The sequence below is a fragment of the Zea mays genome, chromosome 5, assembly GCF_902167145.1.
Source record: "Zea mays cultivar B73 chromosome 5, Zm-B73-REFERENCE-NAM-5.0, whole genome shotgun sequence".
In the NCBI taxonomy this organism is placed as follows: Eukaryota; Viridiplantae; Streptophyta; class Magnoliopsida; order Poales; family Poaceae; genus Zea; species Zea mays.
In genome coordinates this window covers 126500775-126517009 of record NC_050100.1, presented here as the reverse complement: position 1 = coordinate 126517009, position 16235 = coordinate 126500775, and the positions used below count along the sequence as shown (strand labels likewise).

General features: G+C 40.5%; 1 protein-coding gene across 3 annotated transcripts; it reads left to right on the top strand.

Moving 5' to 3' along the window:
* Nucleotides 1–9116: 9116 nt before the first annotated feature.
* On the top strand, nt 9117–14289 carry LOC103628430 (uncharacterized). Of its 3 annotated transcripts, XM_035959120.1 has the most exons (9): nt 9117–9505; nt 10266–10546; nt 10720–11140; nt 11241–11497; nt 11579–11791; nt 11893–11985; nt 12091–12216; nt 12752–13121; nt 13772–14289. In XM_035959120.1, the coding sequence occupies exons 3-9, from the start codon at nt 10972–10974 to the stop codon at nt 13783–13785; spliced, it is 1242 nt and encodes a 413-aa protein (XP_035815013.1). In that variant the 5' UTR covers nt 9117–9505; nt 10266–10546; nt 10720–10971; the 3' UTR covers nt 13786–14289. The 3 variants fall into 3 exon arrangements, with proteins under 3 accessions (XP_035815013.1, XP_020394045.1, XP_020394046.1); XM_020538456.2 differs by lacking the exon at nt 13772–14289 and having other exon boundaries at nt 12752–13303; XM_020538457.2 differs by lacking the exons at nt 10266–10546; nt 13772–14289 and having other exon boundaries at nt 12752–13303.
* Nucleotides 14290–16235: the final 1946 nt, after the last annotated feature.

The following is a 16235-nucleotide window of genomic DNA, read 5'->3' as shown; positions in this document are numbered from 1 at the left end:
CCCGGCATTGTTCACCTTCGTTCCCATATGCTGTTATGATGAAGTTTAACATCTTCATCTTTATCCTCATCCTATTCCGAAGGTATTCGACATCGAAGGTCCTGCAATACTTAAAAACATGCTGATAACCAATAATTAAGTGTGTTTTTGCGGACCTTCGAAAGACGAAGGCCCCTAATAGCACCCAAGAGGGAAAACGAATATGCATCTCCTTTTGTATGTCCCTTAGGGGTTAGTCTAAACCATGCCAACACCAACCCCTCTCTATAACCTAGACTCGCTCCATCGAGTTTGCCACATCGTAGGTGACCTTTGTGACAGAACCGCCCATATTATTCTAGCTCAAGTGCTCAATCATCGCCCAGAAGGCAATTTCACATTTAAACCAGAATAACTTGTCAGTCCTTTGGATCAAGTCCGATCAACCACTTGACAAGGATGGAGTACCACTTTCTCACGTGAAGGTGAGAAACAGAGAATAACAATAAAGCATGAAACCATAAATTAATGTACTTGAGTTATTACATAAATCGAAGTTTTGTGAAAGGGAAACATTGAGCTTAACGTTGTAGCGAATAATAATTATCATCGGTAAGTGGGGAGTAGGTCAAGGCCTGGCCCACTAATCCTCCTGGTCCTCTCCTGCCAAGGTGGCATCCCACTCGACCATCCAATCCAGTGGAAGGGTGGTTGGCCAAGTCACTCCATCAACCACATCTTACAAAAAACCTGTAAAAATGATGCCACAAGCAAGGCTGAGTATACTAATACTCAGCTAGACTTACCCGGTGTGAGGAGTCTACTCCTCTACCTCTAGATCATGAAGTTGTTTGGCTAAGGGGTTTGGTTTGCCAAAAGCACTAGCTGAGTCTAACAAGTTTTAGCTTTTCAAGTTCTATAGCATTTATTTGCTAAGTTTGCTTCCCTCTAAGAATACATGGTAACAAGCAATTAATGTGATCAACTCTTTATCTCAAGAAACCTCATTTCACATCTTACTCGATGCAGCAGCATGGATCAAGCAGTTTTGTTTGCTGCGAGAAGCAGACAATTCGAATCGAGTTTTAACGTTGCAAAGTAAACCTAAACATACGATATGTAGGGGCACTCCGTCCCCACACACGTCAATCGTCCCCATCGATTCCCTGGCAACAGAACAGGGTCACGGCCTTGGCATACAATGCTCCATTGACCCCGGTCGCCTCCGTGCAGTGACCGCACTTGTACCCACCGTAGTTAGCATGTGAGACTCTGTCTCAGGTCCAATGAGGAGGAAAGTCTGCGGGTAGATTAAATCAGGTACTAGGCTTATTGGTTACCATATTTCCCGACATGTGTTTAGTACGTTCAAACACTTGACTCATGGTACCACACATTAATCCTTAATTCCATTTCCGTCTCGTAGACAAGGCATCCACCAAGGATCCATGTCCATAGACCAACATAGTTCCCGTTATCAAGATGAATACAATCAATTCCTGACCTCGCGCGATTGCTAGAAAAATCACTCGACTTCTACCGAGATCCTTTAATTTATCAAAGCCACCACTAGACCTAGCACACTAGTATTCATCTCATAAGGAATTTCCTATGTTCATGCAACTATGATTTCAATCAATTCCTACACTTTAGTGCACAGTACAAACCTACAAATAATAGTTGCAGTAAAATAGCATAATAAGGTTATGCATAAAACCAGGGCTTGCCTTCAGATGCTGGTGCAGTGGGGAGTTCCTTGATGACAGGCTCGAGAGCTGGCTCCTAGACTTCTCCTTGCTCAGTTCCTTGCTTCTAAATCAACATGTACTCTCCGTCTGCGAGATTGCAATCTAACGAATGCAATGCATAATATAAATATATACATGTATACTTATATGCATGCTATGATATAAAGTCTTTATTTTGATAGCTAGTAACATTAAGTTCTTGCTGGGGTTTTAATTCCTTTCTTGTTAGCTTGTAGAAAAGGCTCTTAACTAAGGTTAAATTAAGAATGGGTTCTTACCTAGGTTATGTGCAGCAAGGTTGTTAATTATGCTTTAGCTTACTATTGGTTTCTTTCTAGCTTAAGGTCTATCTTCTTTTATGTCTTCTTTTCTATATTTTAATTAGGCTTTTAAGGGTAAGTTGAACTACACCTCTATTTTAGAATTTTGCAAAAATTCTACAAAAAATTATAGTAGTTTCTTATTGACTTAACTAAGTTGCCCTAGAAATTTGGGGCGTAGAGGAGGTTTGGTATGCCTTGGACAAAATTGACAAGGGCTAGGGTAGAGAGGACACTTTGAACAACACCTCTTGTGTAGAAGTGGCTCTTCCCTAAGGCATATTTTTGCTGAGGTCTATGTGCAATACCATGCTTCAGTGCAAAATTTTCGCTAGTAAGAATGTGATCATCAGTGACGATTTTCTCGTGACGCTGGTGACTTCAGTCACAGATTGATACATTTCTATGACCAAATTTACATCTTCGTCAACAATTACAAGTGACGAAGATTAGACTTGAATATTAATGACGAAAATGAAAGGAACGTCATAGACACAAATTTTGGACGCAACAATTTCGTCACAGATTAGATTTGATATCGTCATCGCTAATTTGCCTTGTTTGGCTGACGTAATGATAAAATAAATTGGTCACAGATGAGTTTTAGTAAAAAAACGTCCCACGTGTACACACCACTTGACGGCGTGGGATCCTTGGCCTACATGGGCCGTGGTTTTTTGGTAAAGTGGGACACAGCCCCTGCCTGGCGACGCGGCCCCGGCCCACCAACTGGAAGTGGCGACGCATGTGTTTATTTGGCAAAAAAAGTGCTCCCACAAAGCTTCGAACCAAAGACCTACGCCTTGCTTCGAATCAGTGTTACCACTAGACTACTCGCTTGTTCTTATAAATAAAGAAAGTTAGAGTGCATAAGTTGGTCAGTTGGGCCTAATCAGAACAGAATCGTTAGCATAGTACCTGTTCCCATCTATCGTTCTGTTAACAGGTGTTCCTAGCCGCCATTCTGCGATCTGCATGGCTGTTCTACTTTTGCGATCTGCGATCTACGCTTCTACGTTCTATGATTGATGATCTCAGTCTCGGCCCTCAGGTTACGACACACAACGACGTCGGCGTCGGTCGTCCGCTTGATCGGCAACTGGGTAGCATCACAGCGAACGAGCGATCTTGTCACTTGATCCATTGATCCATTGACCAGTTGGAAGAATGGCGTTGTCGTGAAAACAGCGAGGGTAGAGAAGCTTCGGGCGCGGTAAAGCAGCGGCGTCGTGCGCAGAGCTACGACGGGCGTGAACAGAACAGCGGCAGGGCGGGGAGAAAAGCCAAGGTTTGATGTGTTGTGTTTTTGACAATAAGGTTCCATGTGCGTTTGAATTTTATTTCATATATGCATGTGTTTGATGTGGTTTTCAATTTTGTTCAATTTAATCATAGTTATGAAGTTAATGCAAGTTTTATTTTATTATCAAAATAGATGGATAGAAGATGAATTTATGGGAAACAATTCACACCTGCATATGTGAAAGGAGTTGACGAGTTCATGAATTTTGTTAGTGAAAGATACCCAGAAGACACACACATTCGTTGTCCGTGCGTGAATTGTCTTAATCAAAGGTTGCGACCTCAAAGTGAAGTAGAAACTCATATACGCATTTATGGAATGTCAGCTACATACACGAGGTGGATTCATCATGGGGAGTCGGCAGATACAGAAGTTGAGGGTATAGAGGAGGAGGTCTAAGGATATGATCATGACTTTGGGATACATATGGATGTGGACGATGATGTTTACGATGATGATCATGGAGTACCTGATATGATTGAGAACTATTTGCAGCGGCAGAGGCTGATGGAGAAGAGCCAAGATTTGCAGGAGTTCTTGGAGATTCAAAGAAGGCGCTTAGTCCGTGTTCTAGCCATTCAAAATTTTCTTTTATGGTGAGGATGTTGTATATGAAGTCTCGTTATCGAATCAGCAATACAACATTTTCAGCAATGATGAAGTTGATGTCCGATGGATACCCTAACAGTGAGTTGCCAAAATCATATAATGAGGCCATGAAATATCTTAAAGAATTGGGCCTTAGATACGAAAACATCCATGTGTGCAAGAACAATTGTGTGTTGTTTCGGAATGTTAATGCTAAAATGAATGAGTGCCCAGTATGCAAGGAGTCTAGATGGAAAGATGAAACTGGTTCGAAGCGGGTTCCACATAAGGTTTTGAGGCATTTTCCACTGTTGCCAAGGTTGAAAAGAATTTTTGCTTCAAAACAAACTTCAGAGGAAACACAATGGCACAAGAAAGTGAGGAAGCCAGTTGCCAATGTGATGAGCCATCCAGCTGATGGGGAAACGTGGAAGGACTTTGACCGAAAGTACCCAGGTTTTGCAGATGATCCGAGGAACCTGAGGCTAGCCTTAGCTACCGATGGATTCAATCCATTTGGCAACATGAGTACCCAATACAGTATGTGGCCAGTGCTTGTGACACCGCTTAATCTCCCACCATGGGAATGCGTGAATCCAACAAACTGCTTTATGTCTTTACTCATCCCAGGTCCAAGATGTCCAGCAAAGGATTTTGATTTGTTCCTTGAGCCCCTAATTGAAGAACTGCTCAAGCTATGGAAGGGTGTCAAGACCTATGATGCATGTACTGGTAGTAAGTTCGACCATCGTGCTGTTGTACTATGGTGTATACATGATTATCCAGCGCTGGCCACGTTATCTGGGTGAACAACAAAAGGGTATTATGCATGTATTTATTGCGACAAGAATCCGTTGTCTCTGGCAATAAGGAACAAGTTATGCTACATTGGACATCGTTGTTACCTTAAAAGGACACATTCATGGCAGAATAGCTTGGATTTCAATGGTAAGCGTGAAAACAAAGTTGAGCTTGGCAGGTTTACTGTGGATGAGGTCCTACAAGAGCTAGAGAAGGTGAAAGATGTCAGGCCAGGGAAGCAGGCTGACATTACTGGAAATAAAAGGAAGCGTAGTGATGGTCCAAAGATTTATAGCCGGAAATCTGGGTTGTGGCAATTGCCATATTGGAAAGATTTGATGCTTCCACATAATCTCGATGTGATGCACATAGAGAAAAATGTATGTGAAAATATTCTTTGCACACTACTTAGTATACCAGGCAAGTCCAAGGACAGACATAATGCAAGGCTAGATTTGTATGATATGGGCATAAGACCTGAACTACACTTGCAACAAGATGGCAACTCGGCCTGCAGGGCTCCACCTCCTCCATATGTGTTGGGGAAGGATCAGAAAGTCGAGTTTTGCAAGTTCCTCAAAGGTATCAAGTTTCCTGATGGATTTGCGGATAACCTAGCAAGATACATAAGTGAAGATGGTTCAAAGGTGGTTGGAAAACTGAAAACACATTCTTGCCACATACTCCTACAGAGAATCATACCCGCTGGCCTTAGAGGACTGGTGAGGAAGGATGTATATGAAGCAATTGCAGAGCTGGGGACCTTCTTCAGGGAACTATGCAGTAGAAATCTACGGATAGATGTTGTGAAACAACTGAAAGGAGATATTCCATTGATCCTATGCAAGCTTGAGAAAATCTTTCCACCTGCCTTCTTTGATGTCATGGTGCACTTGTGTGTCCATCTTCCCGATGAGGCAATGCTTAGAGGACCTGTTCAGTATGGATGGATGTACCCAATAGAAAGGCGATTAGGCACTTCGAAATTTTTTGTAAGGAATAGGGCTAGGCCGGAAGGATCAATTGCTGAGGCATATATGGCAAGTGATACCTTAACATTTTGTTCTAGGTACATGAAGGATGTTGACACTAGATTTAACCAGGATGATGATAGTGGTACAGAGATGCCATTGCCTAATGACATGTCTGTTTTTAAGCATGGTGCTACTCTTGTTGGAGCTACTAAGACTGAGTACATTGATGATGCTATCATGAATAAGTTAGTTTGGTATGTGCTACATAATGCTGATGAAGTAGAGGAATATTTGAAGTAAGTATCGTTTACATGTTTGAGATTTAATTTATGTTTTATTTATTAAATTTGAAAATATTCTTATGAATAAAGTATGCCATGCAGTCTGTACAGGGAGGAGCTATCGCAGCAAGGTGCACATCTAAATGATGTTGATCGAATGGTTCAACAAGGATTTGCAAAGTGGTTTATGTCCCATGTAAGTCACTGAACTTTTATGTTATAGGTTTACTAAAGTTTTTGGTATGCATATGTAATTGTTGAGCTGAGTAATTTTGTTGCAACAAATTGAGAAGAAGCGTAATGAGAATCCAGAATTGGTTAGCGAAGGACTGTGGGCATTGTCATGTGGCCCAGCTCGGCGAGTTAAGACTAGTACAGCTTGCAAGATTAATGGAGTGCGGTTTAGCACAGTGGATCGTGAGAAGTTCATGCAGACACAAAATAGTGGTGTAATGACTGAAGGTGAACATAATGGGGAGAACATAGATTTTTATGTTGTCCTTAAAGAGGTAATTGAGGTACAATATAACTCAAATTATCAAGTTCGTCGGTCGGTGGTTCTATTTCGATGCGATTAGTATAACCAAGTAGGCAAGACTGTGGGCATTCGAGATGACAGACATTTCAAATCCATCAATGTGCAGTCATTTTGGTACAATTCTGATCCTTTTATCTTGGCAGACCAAGCGAAAAAGATATTTTACCTGGAAGACACAACTCCACAATGTAAAGATTTCTGAGTTGTGCAGAAATTTGAACATAGGAATATTTATGATGTGGCTGAAAAGTATGAGGGTAGTAATGATGTGCATCAGGATGATTATTGTTCTAATACTAAGCATAGAGTGCAAGAAGGTGATGATAATCAGGTTCTGCACAATATTGAAGGTGGAGAAGCCACTCTAATTGAAGGCAATTTAGAGGAACTAATAAGAAAAATGAAGGAAGCTGCTATTATTCTTGACGATAGTGAGGATGAGGAGGAAGATGATACAATGCTTCAATATTTTAATGATGGTGGCGATGACAACAATGATGACATGTCCATAGAAGATGAAGATGAGGATTTCTAGTATTGATAGTTGATTTATGAACAAACCTATTCTTCAGACTAATACATCATACTGAAGTGTTTAGTTCAGATTACCAATATAACTGTTTAGTTCAGATTCCTGTTCAGTTCAGTTTAGCTTCCTTTTCAGTTCAGAATTCAGTTTAGTTCAGATTCAGTTCAGAATACAGTTCAGTTTACAATTCAGTTCAATTCAGTTCAGTTTAGAATTCAGAATACAGTTTAGTTTAGAATTCAGAATTCAGTTCAGTTTAGAATTCAGTTCAATTCAGTTTAGTTTATAATTCAGAATTCAGTTCAGTTCAATTCAGTTCAGAATACAACATACATACATATTTGAGTAGACTTCTTTTTCATTTGAGTAGAGTTATTTGTCACGGAGTTGTAGTTGAGATTATTGTACTACATAACAGAATTACATTTCAGTTGATAATATTTGCCATCACAGAATTATAGTTAGATTATTATGTAGCAGATTTACATTTTAGTTGATAATATTTGCCATCACAGAATTACATTTCAGTTGATTACATTTCACTTGATAATTCTGTTTATGGAGGTGACACTATTATGTGCAGACTACTATGAAGCACAGACTACTAGCAGATCTTATTATGCTAGTAGCAGATCTTTTTTATCCATAAATTTAAATACTGGGCAGTTAACACTATTATGCTAGCAGTTAAAGTAGAATGGAGTAAGCTAAACCATAGTCTAAATTCTCAAATCGACCTGCTATTAGTCTACTGCTTGTCTATGCACATGTCAGGACCAAAGGGGGCGATATCGGAACTGAGAGCATTCACAACTCTGAACTTTAGCCTCCTGGACAGAGGAAAGTTGATGATTAAATACAAATGCGCTCGGTTACTAATGATCAAACTTCACTAGTGCAATGGTAACTACTTACTACTATGAACCTTATCGTCTAGGGTTCAAGCTATGGGATAGGTAGATTTTTTTTGTGTTTGTTGACATTTTTCAATAATTTTTATATTTTTCTTTTTTTATTTAGATGTATAGCACCAGTTTCTCCAAATCATTTCAAATTTTTTTTGGGGTGTTGATGGAGGTGTACCATGAAGTTATGTGCCGGTGCAATTTTTAGAACTAGTTTAACTATTAATGTAATTATTTGTTATTTTACTAAAGAATAAGTGGTAAAAAAACCTTAGGTAGCTACAAAATCTAAAAACTTGCATGTACACTTCATTTTGGTGTACAATGTTGACAAAAAAATTTCAATTTATTATGACAAAGTGGTGACATACATCCTCCGAAAATGCATACATCTCTCACATAGAGCCTAGTTACTGAGTGAGAGATGTTCATGCTTGTGATGGATCTATACTACCACTTTCTCCAAATCATTTTAAACTTTAATGGGATGTTTATTGAACCAACCTATGTTGTGTGCATTTATACATTTTTCAGACCTAGTTTATCAATTACTGTAATTATTTGATGCATTTCGTAAAGATATTTCTTACAATACCATAACCTAGCTAGAAGAATCTAAAAACTTGCATGGACCATTCATTTTGGTGTACAATGTTGACAAAATAGTTTCAATTCATTCGGACAAAGTGATGACACACATCCTAAGAAAGGCATATATCTCTCATATAAATGCTAATTACTAAGTGAGAGATGCTATTGCAAGTGAGAGATGTATAGTACCACTATGCCAAAATTATTTCAAAATATTATAACATGATAATAAACCAAACTAATGTGTCCATAAATAGATAATTGCAAAAAAACATAGAGAGAAATTAAAAACAAAGAATTAATATAAAATGGTAGGCAAAACACAAAAAATGTCTCCTTGCGGGCACTTGAACCTAGGAGCTTGGTCTCACAGTTAGTAGGTCAAACCATTGAGCTATTTAAGTGTTTTCAATATGTACCCAGCGCTAATATATTTAAACGCATTAGCCTCAGCATTGCCAAACAAATTGGGCGCCAAAAAACATGTTTCGCCGTCGTCACTAAAAGAGACGCCGCTGGGACACAATTCCACTCATCCTCTTTCTCTCCCACTCCTCTTCTTTCTCCCCCACTATTTTCTCCAACCCTAATCGCCGCCGCCGGGACACGACCGCCGTCGATGACCTGCCCCCTCGACCAGGTACCTCACCGCCACCGCTGGGACACATCTGCTGTCGACGACCTGCCCCCTCGACCAGGTACCTCACCGCCGCCCCCTTACCTCTCATCGCGTCGATGAGCTGCGTCGTCGCCGACTTCACTCGCCGCATCCCGCTCTATCTCATTGCCATCCGCATTTCTCTCGCCCCTTCCACCTAACACGCCCCATCCACCTTTCTCTCGCCAACCCCTAAACTCTAACCATCGCTGGATTTGGGTCATCGTAGACGACCTTGATGGTGAACACAAGGAGTCACAGAAGTCAGAAAGGTCCACAAGAAGAAGAAGGTAAGCCACATGCCTAATATGGGTAGCACACCTTTATGCATCGGTATCTTATGGTTCACTCTGCCTAATTCTTATTTGCTAACTATTAACCGCATCAATGTTTAGACTCTGTTTTTATGGTTTTCACACTGTATTGTAAATTGATTTTAGTATTAGTTTAATTATTCATTCATTGTTGTCAGAGATATTGTAAATTGATTTATGTAATCATTGTGCATTGATACAGTTGTGTTTGGTTCCTTACATTGTTATATGCAGTCACATCCATGTTTTAGTAGAGAACTTATGTTTCTAGTACTGGTAGAAAGAGATGAGAATATCTCCACTTTTTTTGTTCATTAGCTTGTGTAAATCTACATCGCCTAATCGATGTACTAGCTAGTACTTTGAACATTGTTTAAGCCTGCATAAAGATTTCCACAACCAAACAGGTGAAGTACAATGCAGAAGCCTAGACACAGGCTAATGCAAGCCACCAAAGAGTCCCATAATGCCTTTTTCCTTTACTTAGAAGCCAACAATTACGTAGATCAGGGGAAAAACTACAGTTATAGTGCAACCATAATTATGAAATTGCAGAATCATAAGCAAGCTTCATTATGACTGAATCTACACATCTTATCTATTTGCTCTACACATGGCACTACTACCTCTTTCCTCTTATATTCCCTGCAAATAGTAGTACCTCTTAGCTTTTAGTAAAATCCTTTACATTATCTAATACGCACAGTATGCTTGTTCTTATCTATCTTGCGAGTAGTTAAACATGAGCTAACTGATTATGAGAGAAGACGAGATAAACAAGTGGAGGAGAATATAAAGAAGATGCAAGATTTGAGTCTGAACAAATATACTTCTATTCTAAATAAATCTTTATCACCATTTGCATCAACAAAGGGGAAAAATGCAGCAAACAAGATAACTAATAGTTCAGATTCAGATTCATATGTATCTGTCTATCTCCTTGACGATGATGATCAAGGAAATACTGATGATGATGACACTGAATCTTATGAGCAGCCACAACCCCTGGCAATTAAGGTGCTCCTTCTATCTTCAAAGTAGTGGATGGCAAATAGTTGCATTGCATTTCAATGTTTTTAATCTGGTGTTTAATATATGCTCATGCTTTTAGATTCATCTTCTTTATTTCATACCTCTTAATTAATATATGGTATTGCTCTTAAATGCACATGACTATTTTTTGTGGACAGTTATCTAGAAGAGCTAGAAACACAACCCTTGCTTCAAAGAAGAAGAGAAACCCCAACATGGCTCCAGGAATTAGGTTCAGCAAGAGAGTGAGGGCAGGTCCACAACCAGAGGAGCAATCATAAAAAAGGCTTCACTCTACAGAGACAGATGACCACAATGTACAGGAACCAACAGATGCTAATGATGACATACCAAACAGCCCTACTACACCTGGACTTGCTGATCATTTCAGCAGAGCTGCAGAGGAAGCCATGGCATCTGCTGCTCATGACAGTACAGGTGATGCTGAAGGCAACAACCCTACTATAGCTGGACTTGCTGATCATTTCAGCAGAGCTGCAGAGGAAGACATGGCATCTGCTGGTCATGACAGTACAGGTGATGCTGAAGGCAATGTAGCTAGAGATGAAGAAACTGAAGGCAAGTTCTAGTTTTTTCAGTCAAATATGGCATCTCTTTTGCTAATTTGCATGAAACAAAACAATTTCATTATTCAATAAATGCGAATTCTATTTTGTAGCTCCTACACAACGAGCACCATGGAGACCCAGGGCAGCAACTAAGGGAAAACAATTGGACAGGATGACTAAAGTTATGCAAAGGAGACTGCCCATAGCTGTCGAGGAAGGCAAAAAAAGGCCACATGAACCTGTTCAAGCTGCCAAGTTTGCATCAGAGGCTGGTATCATTATTTGGGAAACCATGCCTATCCTAACTCGTTGGAAAGATTACAAGGACGACCAGAAATACTACAATAGCTTTGTGTCACAGCTAAATGTAAGTGCATTACTGATTCTATGGTTCACTTGTATACTGCTTAACCTGAATTGACTAACTATGGAATTGTCATATGCATAGGGGCGCTTGTCCGTTAACACTGAGGACAAGGCAACAAAGGAAGCTTGCACCGATATGCTACGCTCTGCGTTAAAAAACCAGCGTTATCGGCTCAAGCAGAAATACTTCAATGGTGTACCTGCAAATGAGATTAGGACAACTTCTCCTGTATCTTACATGACTGATGAACAGTGGAGGGCATTAGTTGCAAAGTGGTCTGATCCAAAGAACATGGTATGGGTATCTTGTCATATATTCTTCTTTCACTATAAGTTTGCAAAGCATTTTCGCATATTGAACCTATGACCTAATCTGACATGTTCATTCTATTGTAGGAAATAAGTGAAAAGAACAAGCAGAACCGCAGTCAAGTCAAGTTTCATCAGGCTACGGGTTCTCGCTGCTATGTGGCACACTTACATGCATATGTAAGTAAATATTACCTTGTATTACTACTTGCACTTTTGCACTCAACAACTTCTATTGCATTTGATCTGAGCAAACTTTGCTGTGATTGTTTATCCACGAAACAGAAGCAGAAGAGAAACAGAGAAGAACCCAGCTTAGATCAGACTGAAGAACTAGATGTGGTGGACGCCTTCAAGACCTGCCATACTAGCTCCAAACGTGGCCTGATTGAACCGGCAAGAGAAGCACTTGTAAGTTCATTTGTTTGCTTTATTTAGTGTAATTTTTATGAGATCATATGAGGCAACACAGTTAATCATTCACTTGAAATATTGGGTAGAGATCAAACACATTTTGCAGGACAATATATCTAACTAAGAAAGATTTAGGAAGAGTTTTGCTACTCTCTAGTATCCTTCCACCATTGATGAGTTTCACATTATTGTCAGCTACAAATCTGCTATAATTTATCATCACTAGATGTCACATCTCATCAATTTTTAATTTTCAGAAAATAGAAATTTTATTGCCTGATTGTCCAACTGACAGTCTTCTGGAAAGGAACATGATATCAGAGATCATTTGTGCCTAAATCTCTGCATTTTTACCTCTCCAAAGCAAATGCCAACTGCAATCAGTTTCTGTCAGTGTAGCATTGGTTATTATTTCATTATAAACACTTTGTGTCATATGTCTTCTTCAAATTATTGCAATAACTAACAATTGGCATATTGTTGTTGCTCATTAGCATTAACATGTAACTGTTTTCTGGCCATAATATTTCAGTATCGTATGGAGGCTTTGAGGGCTGAACCTGTTGCTGAAGGTGAGATTGCAGCATCCAGTGTGCACCTAGTGTCCAAGGTGTTGTCCCAGAGTAGCTCACACCAATTCCTGAAGAGCGTTGGCATCAAAACATCGGCATCCTCCAAGGCATCATCATCAAATCAAAGTGAGCTTCGGGAACAACTTGCAGCTGAAGCGACGGCTGCTGTTCAAGGTGAACTCGACCAGCTCAGGAAGAAATGTGAAGAAGCTGAGGAACAACAGGCGACGACACAAAGGGAGTTGGAGGAGTACAAGAAGATAACAGAGAAGAACAACAAGGAGATGGAGGAGACCAATGTGCTCATCAAGAAGCTCTTGTCCTTGCATGGTAACTCTTCTTCTTCGACATGAGGGCCGCTGGTCAGAGCTGCTGTGTTTGGCCTGTTCTTTGACATGAGGGTACCCAAAAACTCAAGTTGCTCGTGGGTGTCAACTTTTTATTATATGCTGTTATGTTTGTGCAAACTCAACTGAAATGTGAAGTCAAGTGGTGATGCTGTGAACTGAGTTCAGTGTTGTCCACTTAGTTTGTATGCTCACTGGAATATTAGTTTTATTCATCTACAGAATATGGAATTGTGTGCTCATTCCTCTGTTGTAGTATCTTTTGCAATTTCCAATAAAATTATTCTCTGCACATCTGTGACCAAACTGGTGGCATAGTCAGTCTTGGTTACTTTTAGTTTGCTTATCATGTGTTTCCATGTTTGTAGTGATGAACTTATGATGGATTTTTCTCTTTGTCATGATTGTCACCAAAGTGTGGGTATCCCCTGCAACTTGGTGTAGTTATTATTAAAGTTAGTCATTTAGTTAGGCAGCCTTTTTCCACTTTCCTTTTTATCTGAGAAGATGTGTTTGGTTGTGTTGGAAGTCATTGATGTTGCTCATTTGTTCAGTGTTGTGAAGACTTCTATATATCTTTTCTTATGCTAAAAGATTGCAGGGCCAGATCTGATCTGTCAATGCTTTCTACAGATGTCTTACAATAGGCGCCGAGGTGGAAGGTGTGCCTAGCAAGAGCAACAAACACCCCAAGATGAAGCCCCCAGCAGCAGTTGCCACCACCACCCCCAATGACAATCGAGCAGATGTTTCTGATGCAGACTCAGGCAGTCCAAGCGATTGGTTAGACCCTGGCAGCCATGCAATAGGTGCAGCAGCATGCGGAGTTCATGAGGGGTCATCCCCAAGTGTTTGCTCACTCTGCAGACCCCATGGACGCCGAAGACTGGTTGCACACAGTGGAGCGGGAGCTACATACCGCTCAGTGCAATGACCGGGAGAAGGTCCTATATGGTCCTGGTGGGAGTCCTACCTCGCCACCCATGCTGACCCTGAAGCCATCACATGGGAGGAGTTCAGAGACAACTTCCGTCGGTACCACGTGTAACACCCCTGGTGTTACTTCTACTAAAGCTTGGGCATAACATCGTAAGCCTTGGCATATCATGTAATACATTCACCAGACAAAAAATTCAAACAAGTTGAATTGAGGTGATATGTCATGGGTACAACCCTAGGGGAGGGCACTTAACCCTAAATTGAGCTTAGGAGGTCAATAAAGCCCAAAATGAGTTAGGTTCTCAAAACTTATTTGTAATAATCATAAAATGTCACCATGGATGGGCTTAAGTGGCATTCAAACCCTAGAAATACCAAAAACCTTGAATAGACCCCTGGAAAACCCTGGACTGAAACCCCAGGGGGTTATATGCAACTGTTGCACACTTCTGGACCTAAGTGCAAGTATCAAAGTAAAAGGGGCACCTTAAACTCACTAACTTTTATATTCAAGGGTTTGCAAGAGGAATAGTGGGATTTGGACCTTTTTGTAAAAAAGACCCATGAAGGCTATGTAACTAAGTCTGAATTTCAGTAGGTTGAGACCATCTTTGGAGCTGTATATCTCTCCACTCATGAGGATTTTGTCCTAGGTTAGTACATCAAAATGGTAGAGCTAATTTAGGGGTATAAGTTCAATTAAGAAACCTAACCCTAAAACTCTATAAAATTTCCAGAAAACATACCCAAAATAGAGCTAACAGAACTCTGAATTTCAGATTGAGCACAGTAATCTGAAGCTTATAAGACAGTGAATCAAGCTAAGTTTGGAGCCTTTTTATGGCCAATTCAGTGGGTTAAAGGCTGTGAGCTGTGTAGATAAATTAGAGACTATTAGAAGATGATTAAGTGTTCCTAAGACAAGTAGGCTTGATCCTGTACAAATATTGAAGAAAAAGCTGCTCAAAGTCGAGCTGTCAGACTAACAGTTCAGGTTATCAGACAGAACAGTTTAATCTGAATACCTATCTGTCTGCTCCACTTTGTGGGCTTGCAAAGGCTGTTCCGTGTAGCTTTGTGCCCAAGTATCTACAGCAAAGTGGGGGAGGTAGTATCTATGAACAATATTTATTAAGGGACCATAGCTTAACACTATACAAGGTTGGAAGATTCAGGCGTCCAAAGATGATAAGTCAGCTGCGCAAGACTGAAGAATACTGTTCAGACTGATCTAATTTAAAGTTATGTCTGAGCAACTTTGAGGCCTTGCTGGTACTGTCCTATGCGACTTGGTGCCAGGTTGATTTAAGCAAAGCTGAAAACCTTGTATTCATGAGCAAGTTTGATTAAGAAACTTTGGCCTGGTGTTATGGAGATTTAGGAGATAAGGGCGCCTAAACTATCCCTGTCAGGAAGAAGGCAATGGGCAAAAAACTGAAACTTTGGATCAGGCAAACAGAAATGGTAAATAGATTTTTCAGTCAACTTTTGAATTCCATAACCGCTATTCTAGGGGGTTTGGGTCCATGAAATCTATAGAGACTTGGTAGACCTTGGACTAATGAGCAAGTTCTATTAATGGTGATTTCCCTGTTCTTAATCAGAATATGGAGAAAGGGCTGACTGAATGGGGGAGAATCAGTTATCTGCTGAAGATTCAGAAAAGCTGAAATATCTACCCTTGATATTTACCCTCCTTGCCGTGACCAACCTGGGATCTGATAAGGATGAAGTGCTGGCAGGGGTATTCAGACTGGTGCATCCCTGAAATATCACCTGCGCAAATATCCTGTACAGTGCACTTCATCCTTACCCCCCTCTTTTCTTTTGGATAATCTTCACCCTGCCTAGCTAGGCTCTATGTGTTGGCGTGGATTTGCTGGAGGCAGCCACGACTGCATCTAGAGCTCATGGTTATCCTTGCTGCAAGTTCAAGCATCCAACCCCTGTGATCTTTTCCCTGCCTATATAAAGAACAGCAGGGAGGGGAACAGAAGACAGAAACCAGATTCAGTGATCTGTGTTCCATCATCACCTGGATGAGCCTCAGCTCATTTACGACCTCCCTCTCTCAACACGTCAGTGCAGATGTCGTATTTGGCCGCGCTCTGTACTACTCTAGCTCGCATTCATTCCTAGGTTCGAGTTTGTGTACCAC

Bases quoted from the DNA above. Each gene is read 5' to 3' on its own strand.
- LOC103628430 (XM_020538457.2), top strand. From the start codon at position 10,972: ATGGCATCTGCTGCTCATGACAGTACAGGTGATGCTGAAGGCAACAAC. The intron at 11,141-11,240 runs GCAAGTTCTAGT...TCTATTTTGTAG, and splicing joins TAGAGATGAAGAAACTGAAG to CTCCTACACAACGAGCACCA. The intron at 11,792-11,892 runs GTATGGGTATCT...ATTCTATTGTAG, and splicing joins GGTCTGATCCAAAGAACATG to GAAATAAGTGAAAAGAACAA.